General features: G+C 43.3%; 1 protein-coding gene across 2 annotated transcripts in view; it reads left to right on the top strand.

Annotated features, from left to right (window-relative positions):
* The window catches only part of DLG5 (discs large MAGUK scaffold protein 5), a 148665-nt gene that overhangs the window by 86068 nt on the left and 38815 nt on the right, over positions 1 to 23782 (top strand). Inside the window, exons 6-11 of one of the 2 annotated variants that reach the window (XM_036735411.1) lie at positions 5324 to 5583; positions 7723 to 8035; positions 11750 to 11980; positions 16400 to 16584; positions 19307 to 19432; positions 22486 to 22618. In XM_036735411.1, coding sequence (XP_036591306.1) covers positions 5324 to 5583; positions 7723 to 8035; positions 11750 to 11980; positions 16400 to 16584; positions 19307 to 19432; positions 22486 to 22618 — 1248 coding nt within the window. The remainder of the gene's footprint in view (positions 1 to 5323; positions 5584 to 7722; positions 8036 to 11749; positions 11981 to 16399; positions 16585 to 19306; positions 19433 to 22485; positions 22619 to 23782) is intronic. The other variant, XM_036735412.1, reaches the window with a different exon arrangement.

The following is a 23782-nucleotide window of genomic DNA, read 5'->3' as shown; positions in this document are numbered from 1 at the left end:
ACCCAGTTCCTTGTCCTCCTCCTCTTCTTCTAATAAGAGACACTTAAAGGTTATAGGGGGTGGGGAGGAGAAGAAAGGTTGGTGCTTGAATAAACTTTGGCTATTTAGGTTCCCAGAGTCTATTCAGATAGAACAAAGCCATGTGGTGATTAATGCCCTTAAAATTTCCAAGAAAAGGAGAGCTTAGCTGAGGTGAAAGAATAGATGTTTCTGGATTGTACAGAACAAACTGCTTTCTCGCTGAGGGTTTTTTCCTTTCTTGCTTGACCCCTGTAGGGGTGGTGGGGTTCCAGCATTGCAGGCACTCCAAAGGAGCTTGGTGGAGCAGGTAATTGGCCCTACTTGTCTAACTGTGCTAGAAGGTGTTAGCGGCTCCCTCCTCCAAGGACCTTGGCCAGGCCAGTTCCTTGACAAGGCTCACAGGGGAAAGGTCAGCCTGGTTCCACAAGGGTGGTTTTGTTGCCTGGATCCTCCCATGGCTTGTAAACTCCAAGAGGCCCTGGCTGGCGAAAGGGGGCTGTTTGCCTTGTGTGTTTGCGAGAGGGATTTACCCATCTCTCCTGCTGGCTGGATGATTTATGGTTTAGAGGAAATGTCGCTGCTCTGGGTGTGACGGTTGAAGGGATTTGATTTCATGTCTGAAAAGCCAAACCGGTGGCTTTTCCAGCTTCCCAGATTTTCAGTTAAGCTGTTCCATCTTATGAGGATGCCAGAGGTGATTTCCATCTCCTCCTTGGTGGATTGTGCTGGTTTCATTCTTGTGAGAGCTGGGGCTAGCCTTGGATTCCCAGGAATACACAAAGGAGAAATCCTGCAGTGACTTGGACATTATAGTGAGAACTCTGACAAATCTCCTAGGATATAAGCAACTTCACTGTCATTACCTTTGCCCTGTCCTTCAGTTTCCATTTTCTAAAAATGCAGAATATTCATAGGATCAGAGATCTTGAGCAGAAAAATACCATAGCGTTCTCTTTTCCAGTCCCATCATTTCGCAGAAATGATGTAGAAACCAAGGCCCAGAGATATGAAATCCAGGGTCATACAGATTGTCAGAGGTGGGACTTGAAACCAGTTCCTTTGATTCCAGAACTGATGTTTCACAGGGGACCAGTCCACTAGAATCTAAGCTTATTGAGGGTGAGAACTGTTTCATATTTGTCTTTGAGTCTTGAGTACCTACCACAGTGCTTGACACATAGTAGGTGTCTAATCAATGCTTGTTGAGTTGAATTAAATCTGGGAGTGGGGAAAAGGAAGGAGCCATCTCCCTCTCAGATTTCCTTTTTACTCCATTTAGGTCAATGAGAAGCTGGATGGGCTGAGTTCTTTTCTGGATGAACTCTCAAATGGTGACCGAAGTTTACTTCCCTTAGCTTGGGGCTTTCCCCTTAACTCACAAGAAGCTGTAGCTTTTGTGGCAGCTAAATACTGGGGGAATCTCATTTCTTCAGAGTGCTATGGTACTGCTCTCTTAGGATGACCATTCCCTTTGGACCATGGAGGCAGGCCAAATTTAAATTCCTTTTCAGATACCACCTTCAACTTAACCAGTAGTTTATTATACATTTAGTTCTTAGCTTATTTGCTTATAAAGTTAGGCTGGGTAACCACATGAACCAGAGGGGCTTTCTGAGAGTATATTCAATTTCTCCCTTCAGTCCAACCTGTTCTTTGTCACCAAGACTTGATTGGTATGCCATCTGGGCTGTTTATTTCATCTTGGACTGTTTTTGACACCTGAGGGTAGCCAGGTTTATCAGCAAGCAAGCATGGTTGGTGGATGTTATATTTCTCTTTCCATATTAAAGGCGAGAAAATTCATGATCTCTTTTGGCACTAAGATTCTTCGAGTAGACTTCAACCTCTGGTCCCAGAGATCTCCTTTTCTATTCAGAGAATATATCATTTGCTTTGGACAATTGAGCTCTTGGGGCTGAAGTTGAGAAAATGATTTTTGGTTTATATAAAGCCTTCCTCTTTAAACTATAACTTGTGAAATGGAGCAAAGTCTGAGTCAGAGGGTTTGGGTTTGAATCTTGTCTCTGCCACTTAATATCTGTGAAAAATTGGGCCACTTCGGATCATACATATAGAGAGATAAATGGAAACTTGCCTCTAGGCCAACACCATTTTTTTCCCCGTAAGGATGCGAAGAGACTTGCCTACAAGTAAGTAAGCATAGCTAGGCTTCAAACTTACGGGCTTTGACCCCGCATTCATATTTATCTCTTCTAGGGCATTACGGTTCAGGGCTCTTGACTTCAATTTTCTTATCTGCAAAATGAAGAGCTTTGGCTTAGATGACTTCTATGATCTTTGCAGCTCCAATTCTATTACCTTATAATTTCTCAATAAGTTTTAAAAAATATTGTTTCTGTTTGGATATAAAGGATATCCAAATACCAGAGGATTCTCGCATGGTCCTACCCACAGCTGCCACCTTGTGGGCACCACTAGAATGACAATAGCAGCTTTTCTTTCTGGTGCAATAAAGCATCGTTGATTAAAACGGCAAGGACTTGGGATTTGCAGGATTAATTCCAACATGGTATAAGTAATTCTCATTTAATAAAGTAAAAAAAAAATTTCTTCCTCTGTGAATTTTCATAGCTTTAGAGATGGAATGAAATGAAACAGATTTTGCTTTGTGTCAGTCATCGAGGATACATATAAACAAGCAAGATAGTCTCTGCCTTTAAAGAGCTTATATTCTAATAGGGAAAAAAACAATGTGTAGGGGAGCAAGAGTTGGAAGAGGGGCCATGACAGAGGAGAAGTGCATGGTGACATGACCGGTCAGTCAGGAAGAGAAAAGCTCCACCATAAGAGTCCAGGTTTCAAGGATCAGGGTCTGAAACCTGGAGGGACAAGGAGGAGGAATTGGAGGAGGCTGGAAGGGGAGAGGCATGGTCATCTAATCCAGATGAGAGAACTGAGACCCAGCGGGGGTGAAGAGTGGCCTCCCTAAGATCTCTCAGTTATCAGCTGAGCTGACATTTGAATGTAATTCTTCTAGCACCAAATCTTGAGCCCAGATCCTCTGACTTCATGTCTTTTTGTTCCTATGATGCTGCCTCTCTTCTCCCATAGGAAAAGGGAATCAAGTTTAGATATAGAAAAGTTTATAAACTGAGGCAGGGTATTGTAATGGCCAAAACCTAGGCTTCAGAATAATAATAATAATGGTCAATAATAATACCTAATATATAAGCACTTACCATGTGCCAGGCACTGGGCTTGGTGCTTTATAATTAATTTCTCATTTGATCCTCACAACAGCTCTGGGAGGTAGAATCTATTATTATTCCATTTTTATACTTGGGAAAACTGAGGCAGGTAGAGGTTGGGTCACATGGCTAGTAAGTGTCCGAGGCTTGATTTGAACTCTTGACTATGGATCAATGTGCACTTTGGTACCACCTATCTGCCTCTAAGTGAGAACGCACACAAAAAACTCTTGAGTAGCCAAAATGTTACAGTTATCCATGCATTAAATTCAAGATTTTGAATCATAGGACAGCCTATGGGACAGCTTGCAGCCCAAGTGATTCTTGGTTTATACATAGAATTAGTTTGGTTATCTATTTTTCCAGCCCACAGTGATTGTAAGTAAGGAGAGGAGCTGGTGGGGTAGGTATACTGACATGGTTGAGAATTAACAGCTGGCAGCCCAATGCTGGTGGAGGAAACAGAAGCCTATAAAAATGAGATCTGATTCAAAAGCCTCAGCACCAGGGGGTCATGTCATTTATCGTGGGGAGAAAAGTCCCACATACCACAAGAGCAATGAGGAATTACTGGGCTGCAATACTCTGCCCTTCAGTAATTCTGTTGTTTATAGTAGATTCCTTCAGAGAAGGTCAAAATCAGATTCTCCATACTCTGCTTAAGAGGGCAGGGAATTCTGGATTCATTTTAGATAGATTCTATCCAAATTTATTAAAATGTTTTGGGACTTAGAGGTGTAAACTTTAATTATTTGGGGAATTCACCTATATATGATAACTTAGGTGTTTATGGTTTGCACAGTATTTTACATATTTTATTTGATGCTTCCAAAAATCTTATGAGGTAAGAAGAGGCAGGTACGATGGCTAGAGTGTTGGACTTGGAATCAGGAAGCTCTGAGTTAAAATTTTGCCTCAGACATTTCCTAGCTGTGTGACCCTGGGTTAGCCACTTAATTTCTGGCTGCCTCAGTTTCCTTAACTTATAATGAGAATAATAGCATTTACCTCAATGGGTTGTTGTGAGGATGCTATTAAGTTATATGTTTATATATAGCTTATATATGTGTATATAAATTTGCATACGTACATATATATGTGTGTATATGTGTGTGTGTATATATATATGTGTATATATATATATACATATGTCCCTATAAAACAACAAGCATATATTAAATACCTCCTATGTGCAGAACATTGTGTCAATCCTTGGAGATACAAATGCAAAGAATGAAAGTATCCCTATTCTTAAAGAACTTTTATTCTAACAGGAGAAAAAAGTACATTTGTAAGTATGTACAGACTAAATTTAAAGAGAATAAATGCAATTAAATAGAAAATAGTGAAATACTGTAGTTAGGTAGGTTAGGTAGTTGGGAAGGGAAGGCACGACCAGCCTTTGGGGTGGAGCCTGACTTGCAACCTGAAGCAAGAAGGGGATTCTCTGAGATGGAGGCGAGGAGGCAATGGATTGCAGGCATGATGTATTGCAAATCAGGAAGGCACAATTCAAACCCAGGTTTTCTTCACTTGAATTTCTACCACTGCCCCATGCTGCTTCCCTACCTCATTCTTTTATGATTCTGAATACTTAAGTCATTTCATATCTTGTGTACCTGGAAGTAATAATGGGGTTTAAAAATTCTATAATTTATACTTAAAAAAATTCATGCTCTGGCCTTCCTACTAGTTATTTTGACCTTAGTGAGGTTGAAGTATTCTTCAAGGAGATCTCAATGAGTCACTTTAATCACTGCGGTGATTTCATGGGATGTAACAATGTGTAGATAACCCAAGGGCCTCTTTAAATTAGCTGAATGGTGGAGATCTAGCCCACCCCCCTCATTTTATAGGTGAGAAAGTGGAGGTTTAAAGATGGTCTCAAATCCTTTGTTTTTCTGCCTACCAGAAGCACTGGTTTTCCTCTGTAATGCCAGGTTGAGGTTTCTGTTGAATTAGACTTTCGCCTTTTTGAGGGCAGGGGGGGTCTCCGTCTTGCAAGCTCTTCTGTCTCTCACCTAGGAGAGAGGTAGTGAGCCTTTCCCCTTTCGTCCCAGAGCCCTTGGTACATGAGTCACTTTGATTTTTAGGTTTTGAAGGAGAACGGGTCATCAGAGATCCTTAACAGTCTATATGACACCGCCATGGGGAAGCTGGAGGGGCTGAAGAAGGACTATGACGGATTGAGAAAGCGGTACAACGAGAAGGTTGCTAACCACAACACTGACCTAAGTCGGCTGGAGCAGATGGAAGAGGAGAACAGGCGCCTGCAGAAACAGACAGACACACTGGTGAAACAGAGAGACACATCCATCCACTTCCAGCAACAGTACTCCTTATCCCTAAGGCGGTAGGAGCCAGGGGGTGGCAGGAGGGCCAGAGGGCTTGGGAGAAGGAATCGAGGGGAAATGGGCTTTGGCTTGTGCCCGGAGAGTCCAGTTGCGGTGATCCAGCTGGGTGCCATATACCTGTGCGGGCATGGGATTACTGATTTGCAAAGCTGATCCTGGCTCCCACCCCACATCCCCCTGAAGTCAATAGGAATGCAATCCCATATCATCTTCATGCCATCTTTAAGAAGAAGGGTGGGGAAAGGATTCTTGTTTCCATTTACATGGATTGGGAGAGTAAAGCTTAGAGGCTTCTGAAGAGTCTTGCTTAAGATGACATAGCTGACGAGGAGGGGAGTGGGAACTGGACTCCTGCTCTCCCAATTCCTGACCCAGGGCTCTTTCCAGTTGACCTGGAGGCAATTGGGACATGCCCTGGTTCATTCGAGAGCTGTCTTGGTATCTGTAGAGCTGAAAGACATCTTAGAGGCCGTTGAGTCCAATGTCCTTCCTTTTACAGATAAGGAAACTGAGGCCCTCAGAGCTAAAGTAACGTGTTCAGTTTCATACAGCTAGTAAGTGTCTGAGGCAGAATTTGAACCCAGGCCGCTGTTCTATCTATCCACAGTTACATGCTGCCTGCTCAGGTTCTATTGAAGGAGTGACAAACCCACAACCAAGTACCATGTGGGCACCTCCTTCCTTTGTGGCTCTTTAAGTGAAACTGAAGGAAAAAAATGTGTTTAATTAGAATCCTTGCATGCTGTGAGCAAAAAGTGTCCTTTGAGAAACCTGTAATGGTTATTATATGGGGACACATGAACGATCTCTAACGAACTAGGAGTAGATGAAAAAGCACTTTTCATAGCCGTTTCAAGCATTTGTTTCATGGATTGTGAGGGGGTGCAGAGAAAAGCGGCATCGAAGATGTGCAGTAAATACAGTACTGGGCCTGGAGTCAGAGAGCCCTGAGTTCAAATGTAACCTGAGACATTTCCTAGTAGTGTGACTCTGGGCAGTCGTTTAACCTCTTATTGCCCCCGGGCAACTCTCTAAGACTTATTTTCATTGGTAGAGAGAGGGGGTTTGTCTCTGGGAGTTTCCTACACAGGTATGGTTCCCCCAGGAAAGTTACCCACCTGGCATAAGAGTGAACTCCTTGTTTTAACAATGGCTTTCTTTAAGAAGCCAATCATGTACTCTCCAAATTATTCCCTTTGCAAATGTCTATTAACCGCTTCCAAAGTACTATGTTGAGTATTGTCCACACTGGTAAAAGCTGTAAGACTTTTTCTCCAGAAACTTCTATCATAAAGCCAAAGTGTTGACCTTGTGATGGAAGGGCCACCACTGTATGGCTCCATATCCTACGTCTCTGGTTTGCTCTTTGCCAGAGGTGTATTTAGACATTTCAGGGTGATGAGAGAGCTCAAGATAATGGAAAGAGCCTTGATCTTGGAGTTTAAAAGTTTGGATTCAAGACCAAGCTTGGCCACTTACTTTCTGTTTGACCTTGAACAATGAACATAGCATTTCGGAGCTGCCATTCCCTCTGGCAGATGACTGTAAAGGTTTTCACTCTCTGCCGTACTGAATGGTTGTGACAAAAATGCTCAGTAAAACTGGAAGTGCTACATAAATATTCATGCCTTCATTTCTTCTAGTGCCTTCTGGGCTGATCTGTCTGGGGGAGGGACAGATGGAGCTGTCTGTCAAGTTGAGAATGGGTGGTGTGACCCTGGGCAAGTCACTTTTCTAACTCTGGGCTTCATTTCCTTTGTTTGTAAAATGAAGATTAAATTCAATGGATTAAATGATTCTGAATTTCCTTCTTGTTTCAAAATTCTGTCATCTGGGTGAGTGGGTAGGGGAAAAAAAAAAAAGGCCTGGACCTCGGCTCTAGGGTAGAAGAGAGAGCGCATCTTTCCTGGGATTAGTAAAGGGCTGAGAAAAATTTTGGTTTCAGGGACATTGATGCTGTGTGACTTTCTGGTTGGGCAATAGGGGAATTTCACTTGAAACTTCATGCTTGGCGGGCATTAGTTCATTGGCATTGGTGGCATTAAAAAAAATAAAAGGCAGTGGGATCAGAGACCAGGCTGACCATCTGTCCTTGGGCTAGGCCCCATTCATTGCCCTCCTTCCTTTTTTTCCTTCAGGTTTGAGTCAATGCAGCAGGACCTGAACAAAGCAACGGTCCAGAACAAGGAGCTTCAGCGGGAAATGGAGCGCCTCCAGTCGGAAGTGACCCGGTTGAGGGCCATGCAGCTGAAGGCCCTGAAGGATGCGGAGAAATACAAGGAGGAGCGGGACTCCGTCTTTAACGAGTATCAGCTCATCATGAGCGAGCGGGACCAGGTCATCAAGGAGCTGGACAAACTTCAGACAGAACTGGAGCTGGCAGAGTCCAAATTGAAGAATACCACCTCAGAGAAAAGGGTGGCCAGTGAAGAGATGGAGGCTCTGAGACAGGTAGACAGGAGCTTCCTCCCAGGGTGGTGTGGAATGCCTGCTAGAGTCTGAGGGAGGGAAGCTGGTACAAAAAGCAAACCCAGACCTTTGGAAGCCAGGTCTTCAAGGCTTCTTTAGTTAAGGTAACTCAGGGCTTAAATTCTTTGAGTTTCTTCAGCAGATGTTGATCACGACTATTTTGTTCGGTTCCGTCTGATGGTGATGGTGATGATGATGGTGATAACAGCACTTTACAGTTTGCAAAGCACTTTACAAATATTATATCATTAGATCCTCACAACAGCCGTGGGATATAGATGTTACAATTATGCCCATTCTATAGAAGAGGAAACTGAGGGCAGACAGAGATTAAGCGATTTGGCCAGGGCCAGGCAGTTACTCAGTGTCTGACGCAGGATTTCAGGTCTTCCTGACTCGTGGTTCTGCCCTCTATCCACTGTTCTCTTGCCACCTAAGGACTGGGAGTTGGGGGGTGGGGTGGGGATGGGGATGGTGGTCAGGGGATGGGGAAGAGAATGAGAATTCATGAGGTCAGAGGCAGCAGGACATAGTAGTGGGAAGGGTGTTGCACTGGGGAGTCACATTCCTCTTTAGATGTAGTTAGCTGTATAACCACGAGCAAGTTCCTTCACCTCTGACTCTGTTTTCTCATATATAAAATGGGCACAGTATGGAGCATCTGCCCGACCAGGTTGTTGGAAATGTTAAAGGAGATGATTTCACGCAAAGTGTTCTGTAAACTCAGTGCCCTATTATATGTGTCATTATTTTCATTCTTGAGAGCCTCACAGTATAGAGTCTAGTTGGGAAGGTCCAGGCATACTGTTGCGTGAAGAGTTTTATGCCAGGACGAATTCAGATGATATTTTAAAGTCCATACTCCATGAGTACACGTGCCCCTTGAGGAACAAGCCCTTTGGACTAAGTTTTCCTTTAACAGCTAATTCATAGAATCTTATTTGAAGCTTGTGCCACAGCCCGCACTGGGAGATGTCACCAGAGGCATTCACGCTGCTCATGTGCTTCCTGCCTGGCCCCCAGCCGCCTCCTTCTAAGTCTTGCCAAAGTGCTAAGGGAGGAGGTAGAGGAGTGCTAAACTTGGAAGCTAAGCTCTTGCCCCTGGAGTGTAGAGCCTTGAATGTCAGTGTTACTTGGGTGTACTCCATGGTTGCCCACAGTAGCCACTGCCTCCAGCATCAGGCCTCTGGCCATGGATTCTGTCTTCTTTCTCCCTTTCCTGAAGCAGGCTTAGGCTGCAGCAACCCAGTTCTTTCTCCATAGAAATGTTTGCTATCGATGGGAGAAGAAACAGGAGAAAAGGGGATGGAAGGATGGTTATATTGTCCATCTCTGCCCATTGAGGTTGACTTATTAGTCTCTCACTGGCCACCCTCCCTGTTTCATGAGTCTGGCTATCCACCATGTGCAGAAGTGACTTTGACCTACCATGCATAGATCTGCTGTGTCTCACATTGCCTTAAGGGCTTGCCCTTTCATGGTCTTCCAGTATTCTCCAGTGAGTGGAAGGTTGTTTTTTTTCATGTCCTAACTGTTCTGTGCCCATGTCTCTACTCTTGTGCCAGTCTCTGTGTGTGTGTGGGTAGGGGGGTGGGTGGTATGGAGTTCAGGCTTCTGTGTTGTGAATTGCATGAGGCAAAACCAATATAAACCAAGTGTCCATCCCATGTAGTGAATCATTGACGCATATGTGACTGCTAAGGGAATGTCCTAATAGGTTTCCAACACAGTCTCTGAAAGGTGCACCAGGGGAATGGATTTACCCATTAGGGAGTAACTCTGCATTAGCAATTAAAGTGAGGGCAGAGCCTCCCCAGCCTTGGGTGACGTGTGCAGAGGGGGTGGTATTTGGGGGGTGATTTCTGGAAGCTGTGCCTTTTAGCAGCCTAGGGACATGCACAGCTCTGTCTCAGTCTCTGGTCATCTGCCTCATGGTTTCCTTTGACCATGTTCTTAGGGGACAAGGAGCAGGAGTTAGAATAAGAAGCACAGTTTGTGCAGCTTAACCTTACTCAAAATCAGACCATTTTTGTGCTTAGCACCTTGGATTCCAGGTTAATAGTTCCCTTAAGTCTCATCAGAGTGAGGAAAAATTCCCTTTCTTGTGTCTAATTTCTCCTTCCCCAAAATCTACCTCTCAGGGAGGGGATAAGATAGTTGCCTTTTATTCCCCCCAGTTTCCCCTCTGTTAAGAGAGCTATGCCAAGGTCACAGCTGGGCTTTGCAAAATGCCCTTGGAGGCCATTGGAGCAATCAGCAACTCCTTATTTCATACGTCTTGGAAGCAGGTCTTTGCTATCATCAGGGGCCCGATGAGTCTAGAAGGTGGATGAGTGTGATTCTCTCCACCTCTGGCCCCGAGGCTGCCTGCCTGTCTGCCTGTTTGCTGGCCTAGAGCTGTGTACGTGGCCTTGGGGAAGGGTTGTTTTCATATTACATCCCTTGAGGACACTTGGTTGTCATATTACTCACAAAGCACTTTTCTACCTGTACTGAATGGCTCTAAAGGGACACCTGACCTATCAGGCTGGAGGCTGTGTTTCACCCCCCACCACCCCTACCTCGCCCAAGTGTAAGAAAACCATCCTGGGTTCCCTAGGGACTCTTGGACGGTTGGCATCACAAGAGCATTTGTGTTAGCACCTTTTATATCTGATGAAAATAAAACATTCTCCCATCTACCTCAGTCCTTCAGGCTGCAAATATTGGTCTGTGGGAAGGCAAAGGAACAGTCTCTGTAATCTGTCTCTTTCTCTTCCCTTGTTTCTACTTCTTTTCTACCCCATTCCCTGTTTCTTTCTTCTGGCCTAGTGCACTTGGCAGAGGAATGGCCAATAGGGAACTCTCCTGGATTGAATGGTCTTCCAGCTAGCTGAGAATTTTCATGTAGCGCCCTCCACTCTAGCCCTGCACCTTCCCTAGGCACCTTTCTTCCATAGCTGGGGCTTCTGTAATATCTTCTTTCTCTGGAATTGAGCATTAGGGTCAGGGTGATGACCTCCAGTCATGTGTTCCAGAATTCTCTGCAGAGGAAGGTCACAGTGTGAGTTTAACCCATCAGCTGACTGGGTCCTGTCCTGGCTCACTGCACTTACTAGGAGAAGCAGTCTGAATGAAAGGGCACCATGCCAGCATCTGCCTGCACTTATTGGAAACGACCACCTCAGCTTTCTCACCTCCCCCCTCACACATTTTGCTAGCCCCCACATTTAGCTGGGAAATTGATTCCAGAACAATGTTGGCACATACCTTCTTAAGGACAGATATGCCTAAGTGTCAGCCTGTGCTCTGAAAAAGAGAACTGTATGACTTTAAGGACCAACACACATGATTTTTCTTACCCCTCGTCATGAAATAGGACATTTTAACACCTGTCCTGGATCTACTCTTTGGCCTTAGTGGCATTGTCCATTGCCAGGTGCCCAGGCTCTGCTGGATCACCTTGGCTGAGAGTCACTGCCTAAGGCCAGACCCTACCTTTGTTCTCTGGTACCAGCATGGGCTAGCCCAATTACTACTTTCTGCCCTGATTCCTAAGTAGAGCCTTGGGGCTTGTAATGGCCCTTTGGGTAGAATGTGAACTTCTCACATAGAAAGTACCTTTCGTGTGTCCTTGGCCAGAGGGAAGGTGATGACTTTGCTTTTGTTCTCTCTCTTCAATGTGATATGTGTGCCAACGATGGGCTCTTGTTTTAGGAGCTGAACTCAGCTCTGGTGGAAAGAGATCGGGCAGTCTGTGAGAGGAATGAGTTACTGGAAAAATACTGCTTCGAGGTGAAGGACAAGGCGGAAGCCCAAAAAGAGCTTGACCAAGCTTGCAAAGATATAGAGGCAGTGAAGGAGGAAAGAGATGTGGCCAGGAAAGAGAGGACAGAAGCTATCATCCAGAGGGACCATCTACTCAGGGAATATTACCAAGCTCGCCAGGTACTGACCACCTCCCGTGGGTGGATTCCTCCCCAACCCTCACCTCCCTTTAGGTAGCCTGGGGAGTGAAGCACACTCCTGCTGGGAGCCAGAAACATGCTTGGGAATTGAGTTGGTGGGGGCGAAGTTCCTATGAAAGCCTACTTAGGTCTCTACAACTGTGTCACAGAGACCATCCGTGTTAGTCCAATGAGGGAGGCAAAGGGGATAGCCGGATCATCACTGGGCAATCGATAAGCTTTAGTAATTGGCTTTCCTAGATTAGAATAGTCAATCAACAAATATTTATTAAGTGGCTGCTATATGACAGATCTGGTGCTCAGTGCTGGGGATAGGAAGTCAGAATCACAGTCCTTACCCTCAAGGGACAATGGAGGAGACAATATGCAAACAATTATACTCGTGTGAGTGAGGGCACTGATGCACACACACAGAATAAATGGAAGGCAATCTCAGAGGGGAAGCCGCTTGTAGAAAGTAGGCTTTGAGCAGAATCTTCCTTCCTTCTAGTTGTAGGTGCCAATGGAGAGCATTTCAGGCATGGAGACAGCCAGGGGAAAGGCACAGCCAGGAAATGGAGTGTTGAGTTCAACAACTGGGTTGTAGAATGAGTGTAGAGGAAGGAAGACAGGAAAGGTAGGAAGGGCTTTCAAAGCCAACAGAAGACTACATTGATCTCGAGTTTGAGTGTGAGAGTGGCATGGTCAGATCTGTGCTCTAGGAAAACCACTTTGGCCCTGAGTAGAGGACAGTTTGGAGTAGGGAGAGACGAGACAGAGAGACCAACCGGAGGACTATAGCAACGTCTCATCCAAGACTGGATTGTGTGATATTGTAGAAAGTGCACCTGGATAGGGGAGTTAAGAGACCAGGTCCTGGTCCTGACTTTGCCACAGACTAGTTAATGTTTCTTTGGGTTTTTTACCTCTTAGCCTCAGTTTTCTCATCTGTAAAATGAAAGAGGTTGCACTTAATCCCAATTGTCTCACAAAAAAACAAAAACCAAAAACAAATGAAGAAGTTGGATTGAGGTTCCTCTAAGCTTTGAAATTCTACAATCCCTTTTCCAGTTCCCCACTTCCTCCTCTCTTCCCAATAAGGTAGTTAGAGTAGTTTGGGTGTCTTTTTTTAAGATAAACAGGCCTTTTGGGGGGTCAGTTAATTTTACCACTTTCCATCCCTCTCCCCCAAAATGGCAGTGACCATGTTGTTAGGAAGGGCTTAGTCTACAGCCACTGGGTGGACCCTAGTGTAATCTTGTGCTGTCTTATTCTGTGTTTGAGAGTGTTAGGGAGGAGAGGGGGAAAAGTGTAAGAAGAAAAATAAGGTATTCTCTTCTCTGGTGAAGAGCTGAGCTTCAGAAGCTCCTCCTTGGGTTGGATTAGCACCCAAGTCTGCTGATGTTGATCAGGTAGGAAGCCTCTTCCCTTGTTCCCCACACTTTGCTTAATGTTCCAAGGCTCTCCCTCTGTTGAATGTGGTCTCGCCCCATGTTTTATGCTGTGTGCTTTTTGTGCTTCAGGGCCAGGGTCTCTGTCCCTGTGCCTTTGGTGGAATTCTGTGTAGGCTGTCAAGACTGTCCTTTGGTGTCTGCTTTGCTACTCTGGGGAGAAAAAGGAGGTTTGGGGCGAAAGAGGAAACTCTGTATGTGTCAGATCTTGCCCTTGGGGAACAAACTGAATTTGTATTTCCAATTTCTGATTCTCAGTTACCAGAAAGAACATCAGGGAACAGGGAGTGGAGAAAAGCATGCTAACCCATTCCGCTTCTACAGGAAATTGCTTTTTCTGTCAGTCAGATGTTTGAATAAATATTTCATTGGTTGATTGGAAAAATCTCCTGCAGGTCTTTCAGAAGCGTAGTGAGCTAGAACATTTCTTCCCTCTGTTCTCTCTGGGTAACTAGGCAATGGGGGGAGTTGGAAGCACAGATAGACAGATGGCATATCTGTCATTTCCACCCTGTTGTTTGACTCTTGGAGGAGGTTCAGTGCCTATAGCCTCCCTGGCTATAAGGTATGGTGTTCATTTGGCTGGGTCTGGTTTTCAGCACAGTTTTAGAGAACTCCAGTCTGCCCTCCATAAGATAAGCTAGCTAATGTAGGAGCTGAGAGCTCTTGACACGCCTCCAGGGTTTATGGAAGTGAGGGATCCATGATCTTTTGAGATAATCCCAGCTATTCCTTTGTCACCCTGAGACATGAGTTTCTAGAGTTTAGTGCGGACAAGTCCGGGCTTTAGTACAGCCTTAAGGCAGAAGAGTAGTTTATTTTAACACTAAAATTAAAAACTGGCTTTGTTGATGTGTGCAGAGTGAAATTAATAGAATATTATAATCATATTTAGAATTGAAGAAACCGTAGAGGTCATTGAGTCCAGTTAGAACTAGAATTTGTAAGGTTTGGGAATCACATATACTAGTTAATTTGAACTGTGTGACTTGTTACTCATAAACTGATTTTAAAATTCCCAAGATCAGGAGTTTTGGAGATTTTAAGGGGGACAAAAGAGGACTTTTTAACCCAGTAATCTTTATGTTGTAAAACTGAATGGTGAAAGATAGCCATTATGGTACTGCTAAGAGTTTCTCTTCTTGCTTCACAAGAGATACCCAGGTTTTGGAAAGTGATCTTGTAGGCCGCAGTCAGTCAAGAAGCATTTACTAAGTGATCACTGTATGCCAAGTACTTTGCTAAAAAGGAGATGCAAAAAAGGGCAAAAATAGCCTTGCCTCAAGGAGCTCACATTCTAACAGGAGAGACAAACATGAAAATAACCAGGTATATGTGAGTTATAGACAGAGCAGATGGATGGTGATTTTGGTGTAAGGGCAAAGCAGCTGGGAGGAGGGGAAGGAGGGAGGTTTGGGAAAGGGCTCTCGAAGGAAGCCAGGGAAACAAACAAACAAATAACATATTGCTGGAGTGGATACTCCTTTTGATCTTTCCATCATTTGTCCCCTCTCTTCTCTGGTGACTCAGCTTACTTGGATTGGGCGTTTTTCCCCATGCATACATTGGTAAGCCTAACCAGATCTCAGTAGCTAGGATATGATGTGCTGAAACACCTTCCAGATTAGTATATTGGTTCCCCTTCCCTCAGGGGCTGGCTGTTTTTGTATGTGGTCAATGCCACATACCTAGTAAAATAACACAGTGAACTAAAACTGAGGGGGCTAGCTAACAACTTGGGTGATAGAGACAGGATTCAAAATGATCTTGACAGGCTAGAACATTGGGCCAATTCCAGTCAGATGGAATTCACTAGGGATAAATGTAAAGTCTTTCATTTGGGTTCAAAAAATCAACTTTCCAAATACTGGATATGGAAAGCATAGATTTAGACAGCAGTCTGTCTGAAAAAGATTGGGCAGTTTTAGTATATAATTCAACTGTGTGATATAGCGGCCAAGAAAGCTGCTGTAATCTTGGACTGAAAAAAAGGCTTCACTCCCAGGGATAAGGAGGTAATAGTCCCTTTGTACTCTGCACTCTTCAGACTACACCTGGAATATTATGTTTGGTTCTGGGCACCACAGTTTAAAAAGGACACTGATTAAACTGGACAATGCTCAGAAGAAGGCATCTAGGATAATGCATAGTACTTGGCACATAGTAAGCACCTAATAAGTGTTTGTTGTTGCTGCTGCTGAATAATCTGGAGTCTGTGTTATATACGGACTGACTGAAGGAAATGGAGAAATTTAGGCTATGGAAGAGAAGGTTCAGGGGAGACATGATTTCTCTGTTCATATATTTGAAGGGCTGTCATGTGGAAAAGGATGGATTTGTTCTGTTAGGCCCCAGAGACCAGAACCAGAGCTAAGGGCAGAAGTTTCAGAGGCAAAATTAGGCTTGATATTAGAAAACAAACAAACAAACAAACTGATTTACAGTCATTGGTGTTGAAGAGTAGAGTAGAATGCCTTAGGAGGTAGTGGCTTCCCCTTCTGTCTTAGAAATCCCTGAGCAGAGACTGAACACCCGTTTGACTTGTGTGTTAGAGTGGGTGTAGGAATTCTTTTTGGGTGAGGGGACAGCTGAGTTCCCTTCCAGATTTGTGATTCTGTGGTAAAATTGAATACAAGGTTGAATACTTGGGGAGCCAACAGGCTTTAGGGGTAGGCAGATACTTCTGCTGAAGTAGGGTTCCTATAGACATCTGGGGTTCTGCCCAGGTTGGGAACAGAGTCATTGTCGGACCCCATTCTATCAGAGTTTAAACCAGGATAGATGGATACATAGCATTGGATCGGAGGGGGCAGGTTGGAAGTGGTGGGGATTGGTCACAGCCCTGGTGTCCTATCCTTTGAGCAGATTCAGAGAGCCTTAGTTATACTTCTAGGGTCCAAGAGAGGGGAGCTTAAAACTACCATGCTGAGGTGGATCCATAAACCTGTCCAATCTGTCTGACCTCATAGATACAGGATTCGGCAACCCTGGACATTGAGAGAGCCAACAAAGAGATTGAAATGCTCCGGAAGCAGTACGAGGCCATGTCCCAGGAACTCAAAGAAGCCATCCAAGAGGCAGAAGTGGCAAAATGTAGGCGAGATTGGGCCTTCCAGGAGCGAGACAAGATTGTGGCAGAGAGGGAGAGTATACGGTAACTTGGCACTTTGGGGTCCCAGAAGCGAGGGGCTCTCTCTTGGGTATTGGACACCGCCCCACCTAAAATTTCACACATAACCCATCTCATATGTCCTTTAATCAATGAGTAAAGATTTGTGCAAGGTACTTGGCTAGCAGCCATACTTAGTGAATCAAATCATATTTAACCAATGCTTTTCCAAAATAAAATATATTGTTTTTTCTTTTCATCTACATTTCCCAATTGCATTTTCATCTGGTTCACTTGGGCATTTTAGGGGCTTGGAAGCTATTTCGCCCATGAGTTTGACAGCTCTGATCTAGGCTAACTCTGTCCTTTGACCTGAAGGAAACTGTGGTCCTGGGACAAGAAGGCCACTCGGGGTCACCCAGTAAGTTGGTGGATTGGAATCCAAGTGTTTCAATTCTCAATCTGCTGGAGTGAGGCAGAAGTGGACAAATACCTTGTCACTTAGGATTGCAGTTCCAGTAACATACTTAGCTGCTCCACAGCCTTGACCAGTTACCTTCTCTTCATCTACAAAATGAAGACAGTGATGGCCATACCAGCCTAACTATCTATTTCCTAGGAGTGTTGTGACCTAACAAGTGAATACACTTGGGAAATTCTTAAGCACTCTACAAACATGTAATGTTTTATAATTGTTTGAGTTGTATCTCTGCCCCATGTTACCTTGGACAAGTCCCTTCTCTGATCTTTCTTGGATGCAGTATGGAGGAGTAGGTAGGGTGCTGGACTTGCAATAAGGAAGACATGGTTTTGAATCTAGTTTCATTTATCTGCTAGCTGTGCGACCCTGGGAAAGTTACCTAACCCACCTCATTTTCCTTTTCTATAAAATGGAGATGGAATGATACTTTGTAGAATTAAACTTCTTTATTTATTAATAAAAATTGTTTTCTTTTCCTCCTTCATTCTCTGCTTCCCCTTTTCCTCTGCTTTCTCCCGCTGAGGAAATAAAAACCAGAAAAACAAAACTCTTCTAATAAATATGGAGAATCAAGCAAAATGAATTCCCACCCTGGGCACCTCATCCTGCACATTGAGTCCCTCACCTTTCTGTCAGGAGGTAGATAACATGCTTCATTGGTCCTCCAGGATCTACCTTGGAGGATTCTTATGAGGCTTGACTGAAATAATTTATATGAAATGATTATAAGTATTCCAGTGTTAAATAGATGCCAGTTATTAATTAAGTCATGCTCCCTTGTTCACCAGCTGGTTGTAAGTATGCAGCAAGATAATGTGCAGAAAATGTTTTGTCCGCAAGCCAGTTGTATGTAAACATTAGATGTTATTTCTTCTTGAAAAGGGCAGCTTATACAAGGACCTCTCTAAGTATGAATATACTTGCAGCTTTTAGCCAGAATGAAGAACTGGGTCCCTACCTATGTTAACGCACCTTGCTGATTCACAAGCTGATGAAGTACTTTTAATGGCTGATGGTTCATTTAGAAGGGAGGGGTGCTTATTTGTGTCTTTTCTCTTTTGGACTCTGCCCTGCCCAGAGCATAGAGGCTCCAGTGGGTGCCTGGCAAGGTGTTTTTTCTTTAGCTTTGTCCTCATTGAGCAGTTTCATATATCTTTGCATTCATGCTTCTCTCCTCTGCTTGCAACCACATGATCCTTTCTTAGCCCCTCTCCATCTTATAAAGAAACAAAGCACCATGGTAATGGGAGAGAACTGTATGTCTTTGCTAGCTTCCTCTCACCATTCCTAAACCATAGATGCATTATTACAAAGGCCTTCTGCAGACAGTAAATAATTTGGGGAGTGTAATAATTTTGGAGGTGAGTGGCAGTGTGATCAGATGGATAGAATCCTGAATTTTGGTCAAATACCTGGGTTCAAAACTCAGACATTTAGAAGTTGTGGCATGATGGGTGAGAAGGATCCTCAGAATTACTTAAATTTGCATTTCTAATTATTAGTGATATGGAACTTTTTTATGTGCCTATTGATAACTTCAATTTCTTTATTTGAAAGCTGCCTGTCAATAGCCTCTGACCATTTATGAATTGGGAAATGGCTCTTATTCTTTTGAATTGAAATAAGTTCCATATAGATCTTGGAAATGAGACTTTTATCAGAGAAACTACCCACAAATATTTTTTCCCCAGTTAATGGCTTCCTTTCTACTTTTAGTTATATTTGTTTTGGTTTTGCAAAGACTTTGCAAAAACTTTTAAATTTTACTGTGTGTCTAAGTCATGTATCCATTTAGGTTGATGATGGTGGTGGACTCAGGATACAGAATGAGACATGTGCTTTTTGACATGGCCAATGCAAGAATTTGTTTACTTGACTACTTGTATTTGTTCTAAGGGTTTTATCTTTGTTTTTTGTTGGTTGTTTTTCAAGTTGGGGAGGAGGAAGAGAAAGTAAATAGTTGTTGGTTGAAAATCTTTTTCATAGTTACTTTGTTAGAATATTCCAGGATAAGGGGATTTTCTCCCTTAAAAATATCATCTTGCCCCGAGGTATATGCTTCCATTAATCATTTGATTCACAAGCACTCATTATGTTCCTTTTCCGTGCCAGGCACTGTGATAGACTCTGGGAACACAAAACCAAAAATGAAAGAGCCCCTGCCTTCAAGGAGTTTATATTCTATCATATTACATTCCAGCAGTCAAGGGCTGGGAAAGGAGATGCTTTTTTTTTTGTCCCAGGAGTTTACCTTCCCTTCTCCCTGTTTCGACTCTCTTCCCCCAGGACCTTGTGTGACAACCTTCGACGTGAGAGGGACCGGGCAGTGAGTGACCTGGCTGAAGCCTTGCGCAACCTGGATGATATGAGGAAACAGAAGAATGATGCTGGCAGAGAGTTGAAGGAACTGAAGTATGTGGGTGTGCCTCCCCAGCATCCTGCAGGCCCCTGGGGCCTCATGGAAGCCTGGGAGTTACTGTATTGAATCACAGAGGGCTAGATTTTCAGCCCGTTCCCTGTCCCGGTTCTCTGTTCTCAGGAAGGTCCCTTTCACTTTCCCTTTTCCCCTTAATCCATAGGGCATGTGGAAATGCTGAATTTCCACTCTTTCCACCTTTTTGATACCAGAGGTCAATTTGAGAGTCAGCTTAGAATAGTGGATAGAACACTGGACTTGGTGCTTGGAAAGACACTTAACCTCTGAGCCTTGATTTGTCAACTGCAAAAACTGGCTGATAGAAGTTCCTGTATCACAAGATTGTGGGAAAGGTCAAAATGAAATAATGTAAAGTGCTTTTTTCCAAATCTTAACAGATTATGTAAATGTCGTCTCCTCCTCCTCTTCCCTTTTTCTCTCCCTTACCTCTTTTTTCTCCCCCGAGGGCCAGGAACACTACATAAAAAATTCATTGGAATGCCTGCCCTGTGTGAGGCAGAACTATGTTAGGTGCTGTACAGAGAAGTGTATGAAAGGGTTGCTGTCCTAAGGGAGCTTCTTCTATTTAGAGAGCTAAGCCATACCTGTTGTGAAAGAAAACTAAACTGAAGGTAGGACTTGTTGTTTGTCCTTTGTTTTCGAAGAGAACCATGACATCAGGAAGGTGATGCCATGATTTGCGAGTGAATTGGATTTAAGTGAGGGAGGGCTGTGCCAAGTCACCAGCCTCACTCTCTCCTCCGGAGCCATCTGGTTCCAATGGCCAGACATAGATCAGGAGTACCAGAGATGACCCCTAGGTAGGACTTAGGTGCCAGATGAATGGTGTACTTGAATATCCTAGAGTACTTGGAAGCAGTAAGTACCGTAACAAGTCTAGGGATATGGGCTAGGAGGGTAGAAGGAGGCTTTATGGAAGAGAGAGGATTTGGGGTTAAGCCAATACTGATAGAAGACAATTTGGTCAAATTCTGAGACTCCATCTGGACCGTTATAGGAGGAATCCCCTTTTGTGAGAGGCATTCTGGAACATCCATGGTAACTCTTGGCTCTTCCTGTTTTTGATTGTTTGCTGTTTCCAGTGGCATTTGAGAAGGGATCACCTTCAGCCCACTGGAAAAAACTGAAAGGGGAAAAAAGATGGAAAAGTAAAATAGATATTTACAGATTTCTAAAAGTCAAGAACCTTACAAGTTTTCCCAGTCCGTGGTTCTCAACTTGAGAGGCAGTTTTTGCCAGTGTATTATTTGAGATTTCCCTAACTTTGAGTGTCAAAAGAGGTGCCTGGCCTAATGGGTAGAGAGCTGGATTGATATTAGAGTCAGGATGCCTTGGGATCTGCCTCTAACTCGGTGATGGAGTGGGCCTAGGCAATTCATTGAACCTCTTAATTTCCCAATGTCTCTTTAAGGTTATAGATATAATGGGTATCATTGCTTGCCTTCTCATTGGGTAGGGGAGGGGGTGGAAGGAAGGATGGAATTTGGAACTCAAAATAAAAAAAATGAATGTTATGTATAATCTGAAAAAAAGTTATTCTTCCTGATTAGTATCAGGTCTGAATTGGTAGAGACAGTTTTTTCTCAGCTGGGAGCTTCTTATACTGGTAAAGTCACAGGACTGGACAAAAAAAGAAATAATATCAGATACCAGGCAAGGAGAAAAAATTCTGAATTGAAGTGAGAAGCCAGGCTCAGGAGACTTGCTGGAAGGGCCAGAGAGCCCATACTTCTTTTGTGTGGGCCACCCGTGTTTTATTAGTTATACCTTTTTGGACAGAATTTTTCCCAGAATAAAAAAAAATAGGTGAAAAATTACTAGACAGACTAACATCCTTGGATAAATAAATGAGTTCTCTGTGATGGCCCTTTATAGAGGCAGTAGCTTGTAAAGTGGATAGAGATCTAGCTTTACCCCGTAAAGGACCTCAGTGCCTGCCTCTGATACATCCAGTCTATATTACTCTGGTGGCAAGCGGCTTCCCCTCCAGTGCTTTAGGCAACTGTCTAACACTGTGAAGTTACAAGGAAGGTGTTGACTTGCATCGGTAAAGGGAGTTTCTTTACCTGGGAATTCCTTACACCAATGAGTTAGGACTCTAGTTCCTATATCCACCCCTAGGGTCATCTTCTCTTCTCCCTCCCCCTCCCCACACCCCCCAATTTTTGATTGTGAAGATTCTGCCTGCTCTGCCAAGCCTGCACTTGGAGGAAACAATTTTATTTTATTTAGCTACCCTTCCCAATCTATTAAAATAAGCTGTGTCCCATATTTCCTGATTTAACTGGAGTGTTAAGGGAGAAAGAACTGCCCTTTAATTTTTTTAAAATACATTTTATAGATATATTTTATTTTTACAAATTTTCTCCTGCATTTCTGCCCTTTCCCCCTCCCAGAGAGCCATCCCTTATAACAAAGAATATTTTTTAAAGAAAAAAAGGAAAAGAGGAAGAAGAGAAAATCCCAGCAAAACCAATTAATATACTTAAAAAGTCTGAAAATATATGCAGTGTTCCATGCTTGGGGGTGTTCCACTTCTGCTAAGAGGGAGGGGCACGTGCCTTCTCACATTTCTTCTTATGCTTAATCTTTGTGATTTTGCAGGGTTTGTTTTCTGTTGTTTTGTGGTGCTTTTCATTTACCTTGTTGTAGTCATGGCATGTATTATTTTATTGGTTTTGCTTCCTTCATTCTATATCACTTGGTAAGTCTGCTTCTCTGTAGTCAGATTTGTCTTTTCTTAGAGCACAGTAATAAATCCATCATATTCAACTTACGGTAACATGTTTAGCCATTACCCCATTGCTGGGTATCTTCCTTGTTTCCAGTTCTTTGCTACCATACCATAAAACATTGTCGCTATCTGTATTTGGGTGTATATGGGGACTTCTTTTTTGCCCTTTAGTTTTAATGGATGATTTTAGGCTTTTGAGATGCTGTGGGAGAATCTTGTCATGATTTGGCAATATAGAAGGCCGGGTTACACTGATTCCTAGAAATTCAGTTCTAAAACTGTCTCTTTCCATAGGGAAAAGATGGAGAACCAGCTGGAAAAAGAAGCCCGTTTCCGGCAGCTGATGGCTCATAGTTCCCATGACTCAGCCATTGACACAGATTCTATGGAGTGGGAAACGGAAATAGTGGAGTTTGAAAAGGACAGAGTAAGTTTGGTATGGTGGATGAAGTGTTGGGCTTGGAGTAAGGAAGACCTGAGTTCAAATCAAGCCTCAGGCACTTACTAGCTGTGGGAGGGAGGGGGAGATATTTAACCTCTGTGGGAATAGTAGTGGCATCTACCTCCTGGGATTGTTGTGAGTATCAAATGAGATAATATTTGTAAAATGCTTTGCATATAATAGGTGCTATACAAATGCTTGCTCCCTTTCCTTGTCTTTGCAGCAGGTTTGTGGTTTAGGTTAGGGGGATCTGGAAGTATCCTTTCAAGGAGATGTATCTAAGTCTTTGGCAGTCATTGGGGTTAGACATTCAGTTTTTCTTGATATAATTGATTTCTTACTTTGAGGGGGAAGTAAATTCAGGTTTTCTTTTATTATTCGGGATAAGGATAATGGACTCTAATTCCCTCTTCCATTATAGGTCAGCCCCTTCTCTACCACTTGTGATTGTAGAGAGTTATTTAGAGCAGAAAGGGAAAAATTCAGGCAATATAAAAACAAAAGGCATCAAGATTGGCTTAGAAAATGACACATTAACATTATCTGTGTTGTACTGTATTTTTACTTATTTTGTTAAACATTTCTCTATTACATTTTAATCTGGTGCCCACTTTAGCTTAGAGTACTAAGTGGTTCAACAACTTTCCCAAAGTCACATAGCCAGTGTATATCAGTCAGGACTCAAACTCTGGTCTTCTTGGTTTTGAGGCTAACTGTCCATCCACTATACCATGATTTTTTCTTTATTGTGATCTATAGCAAAAGCCTGTACTGTCCTTTTGGGTATTTCATGGCTTCTAACATCTATTGCTGAAGCCATTACAAAAGAGGGCAGGTTGGAATAAATGTTAATAAATGAAATGATTGGACCGTAAGAACATGTAGATAGAATATATAAGAGAGATGGAACTTTTCCCAAGTTAAAAAAAAAGATATAAAGTTTGGTTAAGCCATCAAAGGGTGTATAGCCAAGTAAGACCATGGTAAAGTGTAGTCCTCTGGGTCTTCCTACTCTGCCTTCCCCATTCAAGCCATGGTCCTTGAATAAATAAATGAGGTCTCTCTGATCGCCTTTTGTACAAACAGCCAGCTCGCTCACGTTGAAGAGAAATAGAGAGCCTCTCTCATGCCATGTGGTCGAATGAATTA

This window comes from Trichosurus vulpecula, chromosome 8 (genome assembly GCF_011100635.1).
Source record: "Trichosurus vulpecula isolate mTriVul1 chromosome 8, mTriVul1.pri, whole genome shotgun sequence".
Classification (NCBI taxonomy): domain Eukaryota; kingdom Metazoa; phylum Chordata; class Mammalia; order Diprotodontia; family Phalangeridae; genus Trichosurus; species Trichosurus vulpecula.
Note: the sequence above shows the minus strand (reverse complement) of the source record. Positions and strands in the feature narration are given on the sequence as shown.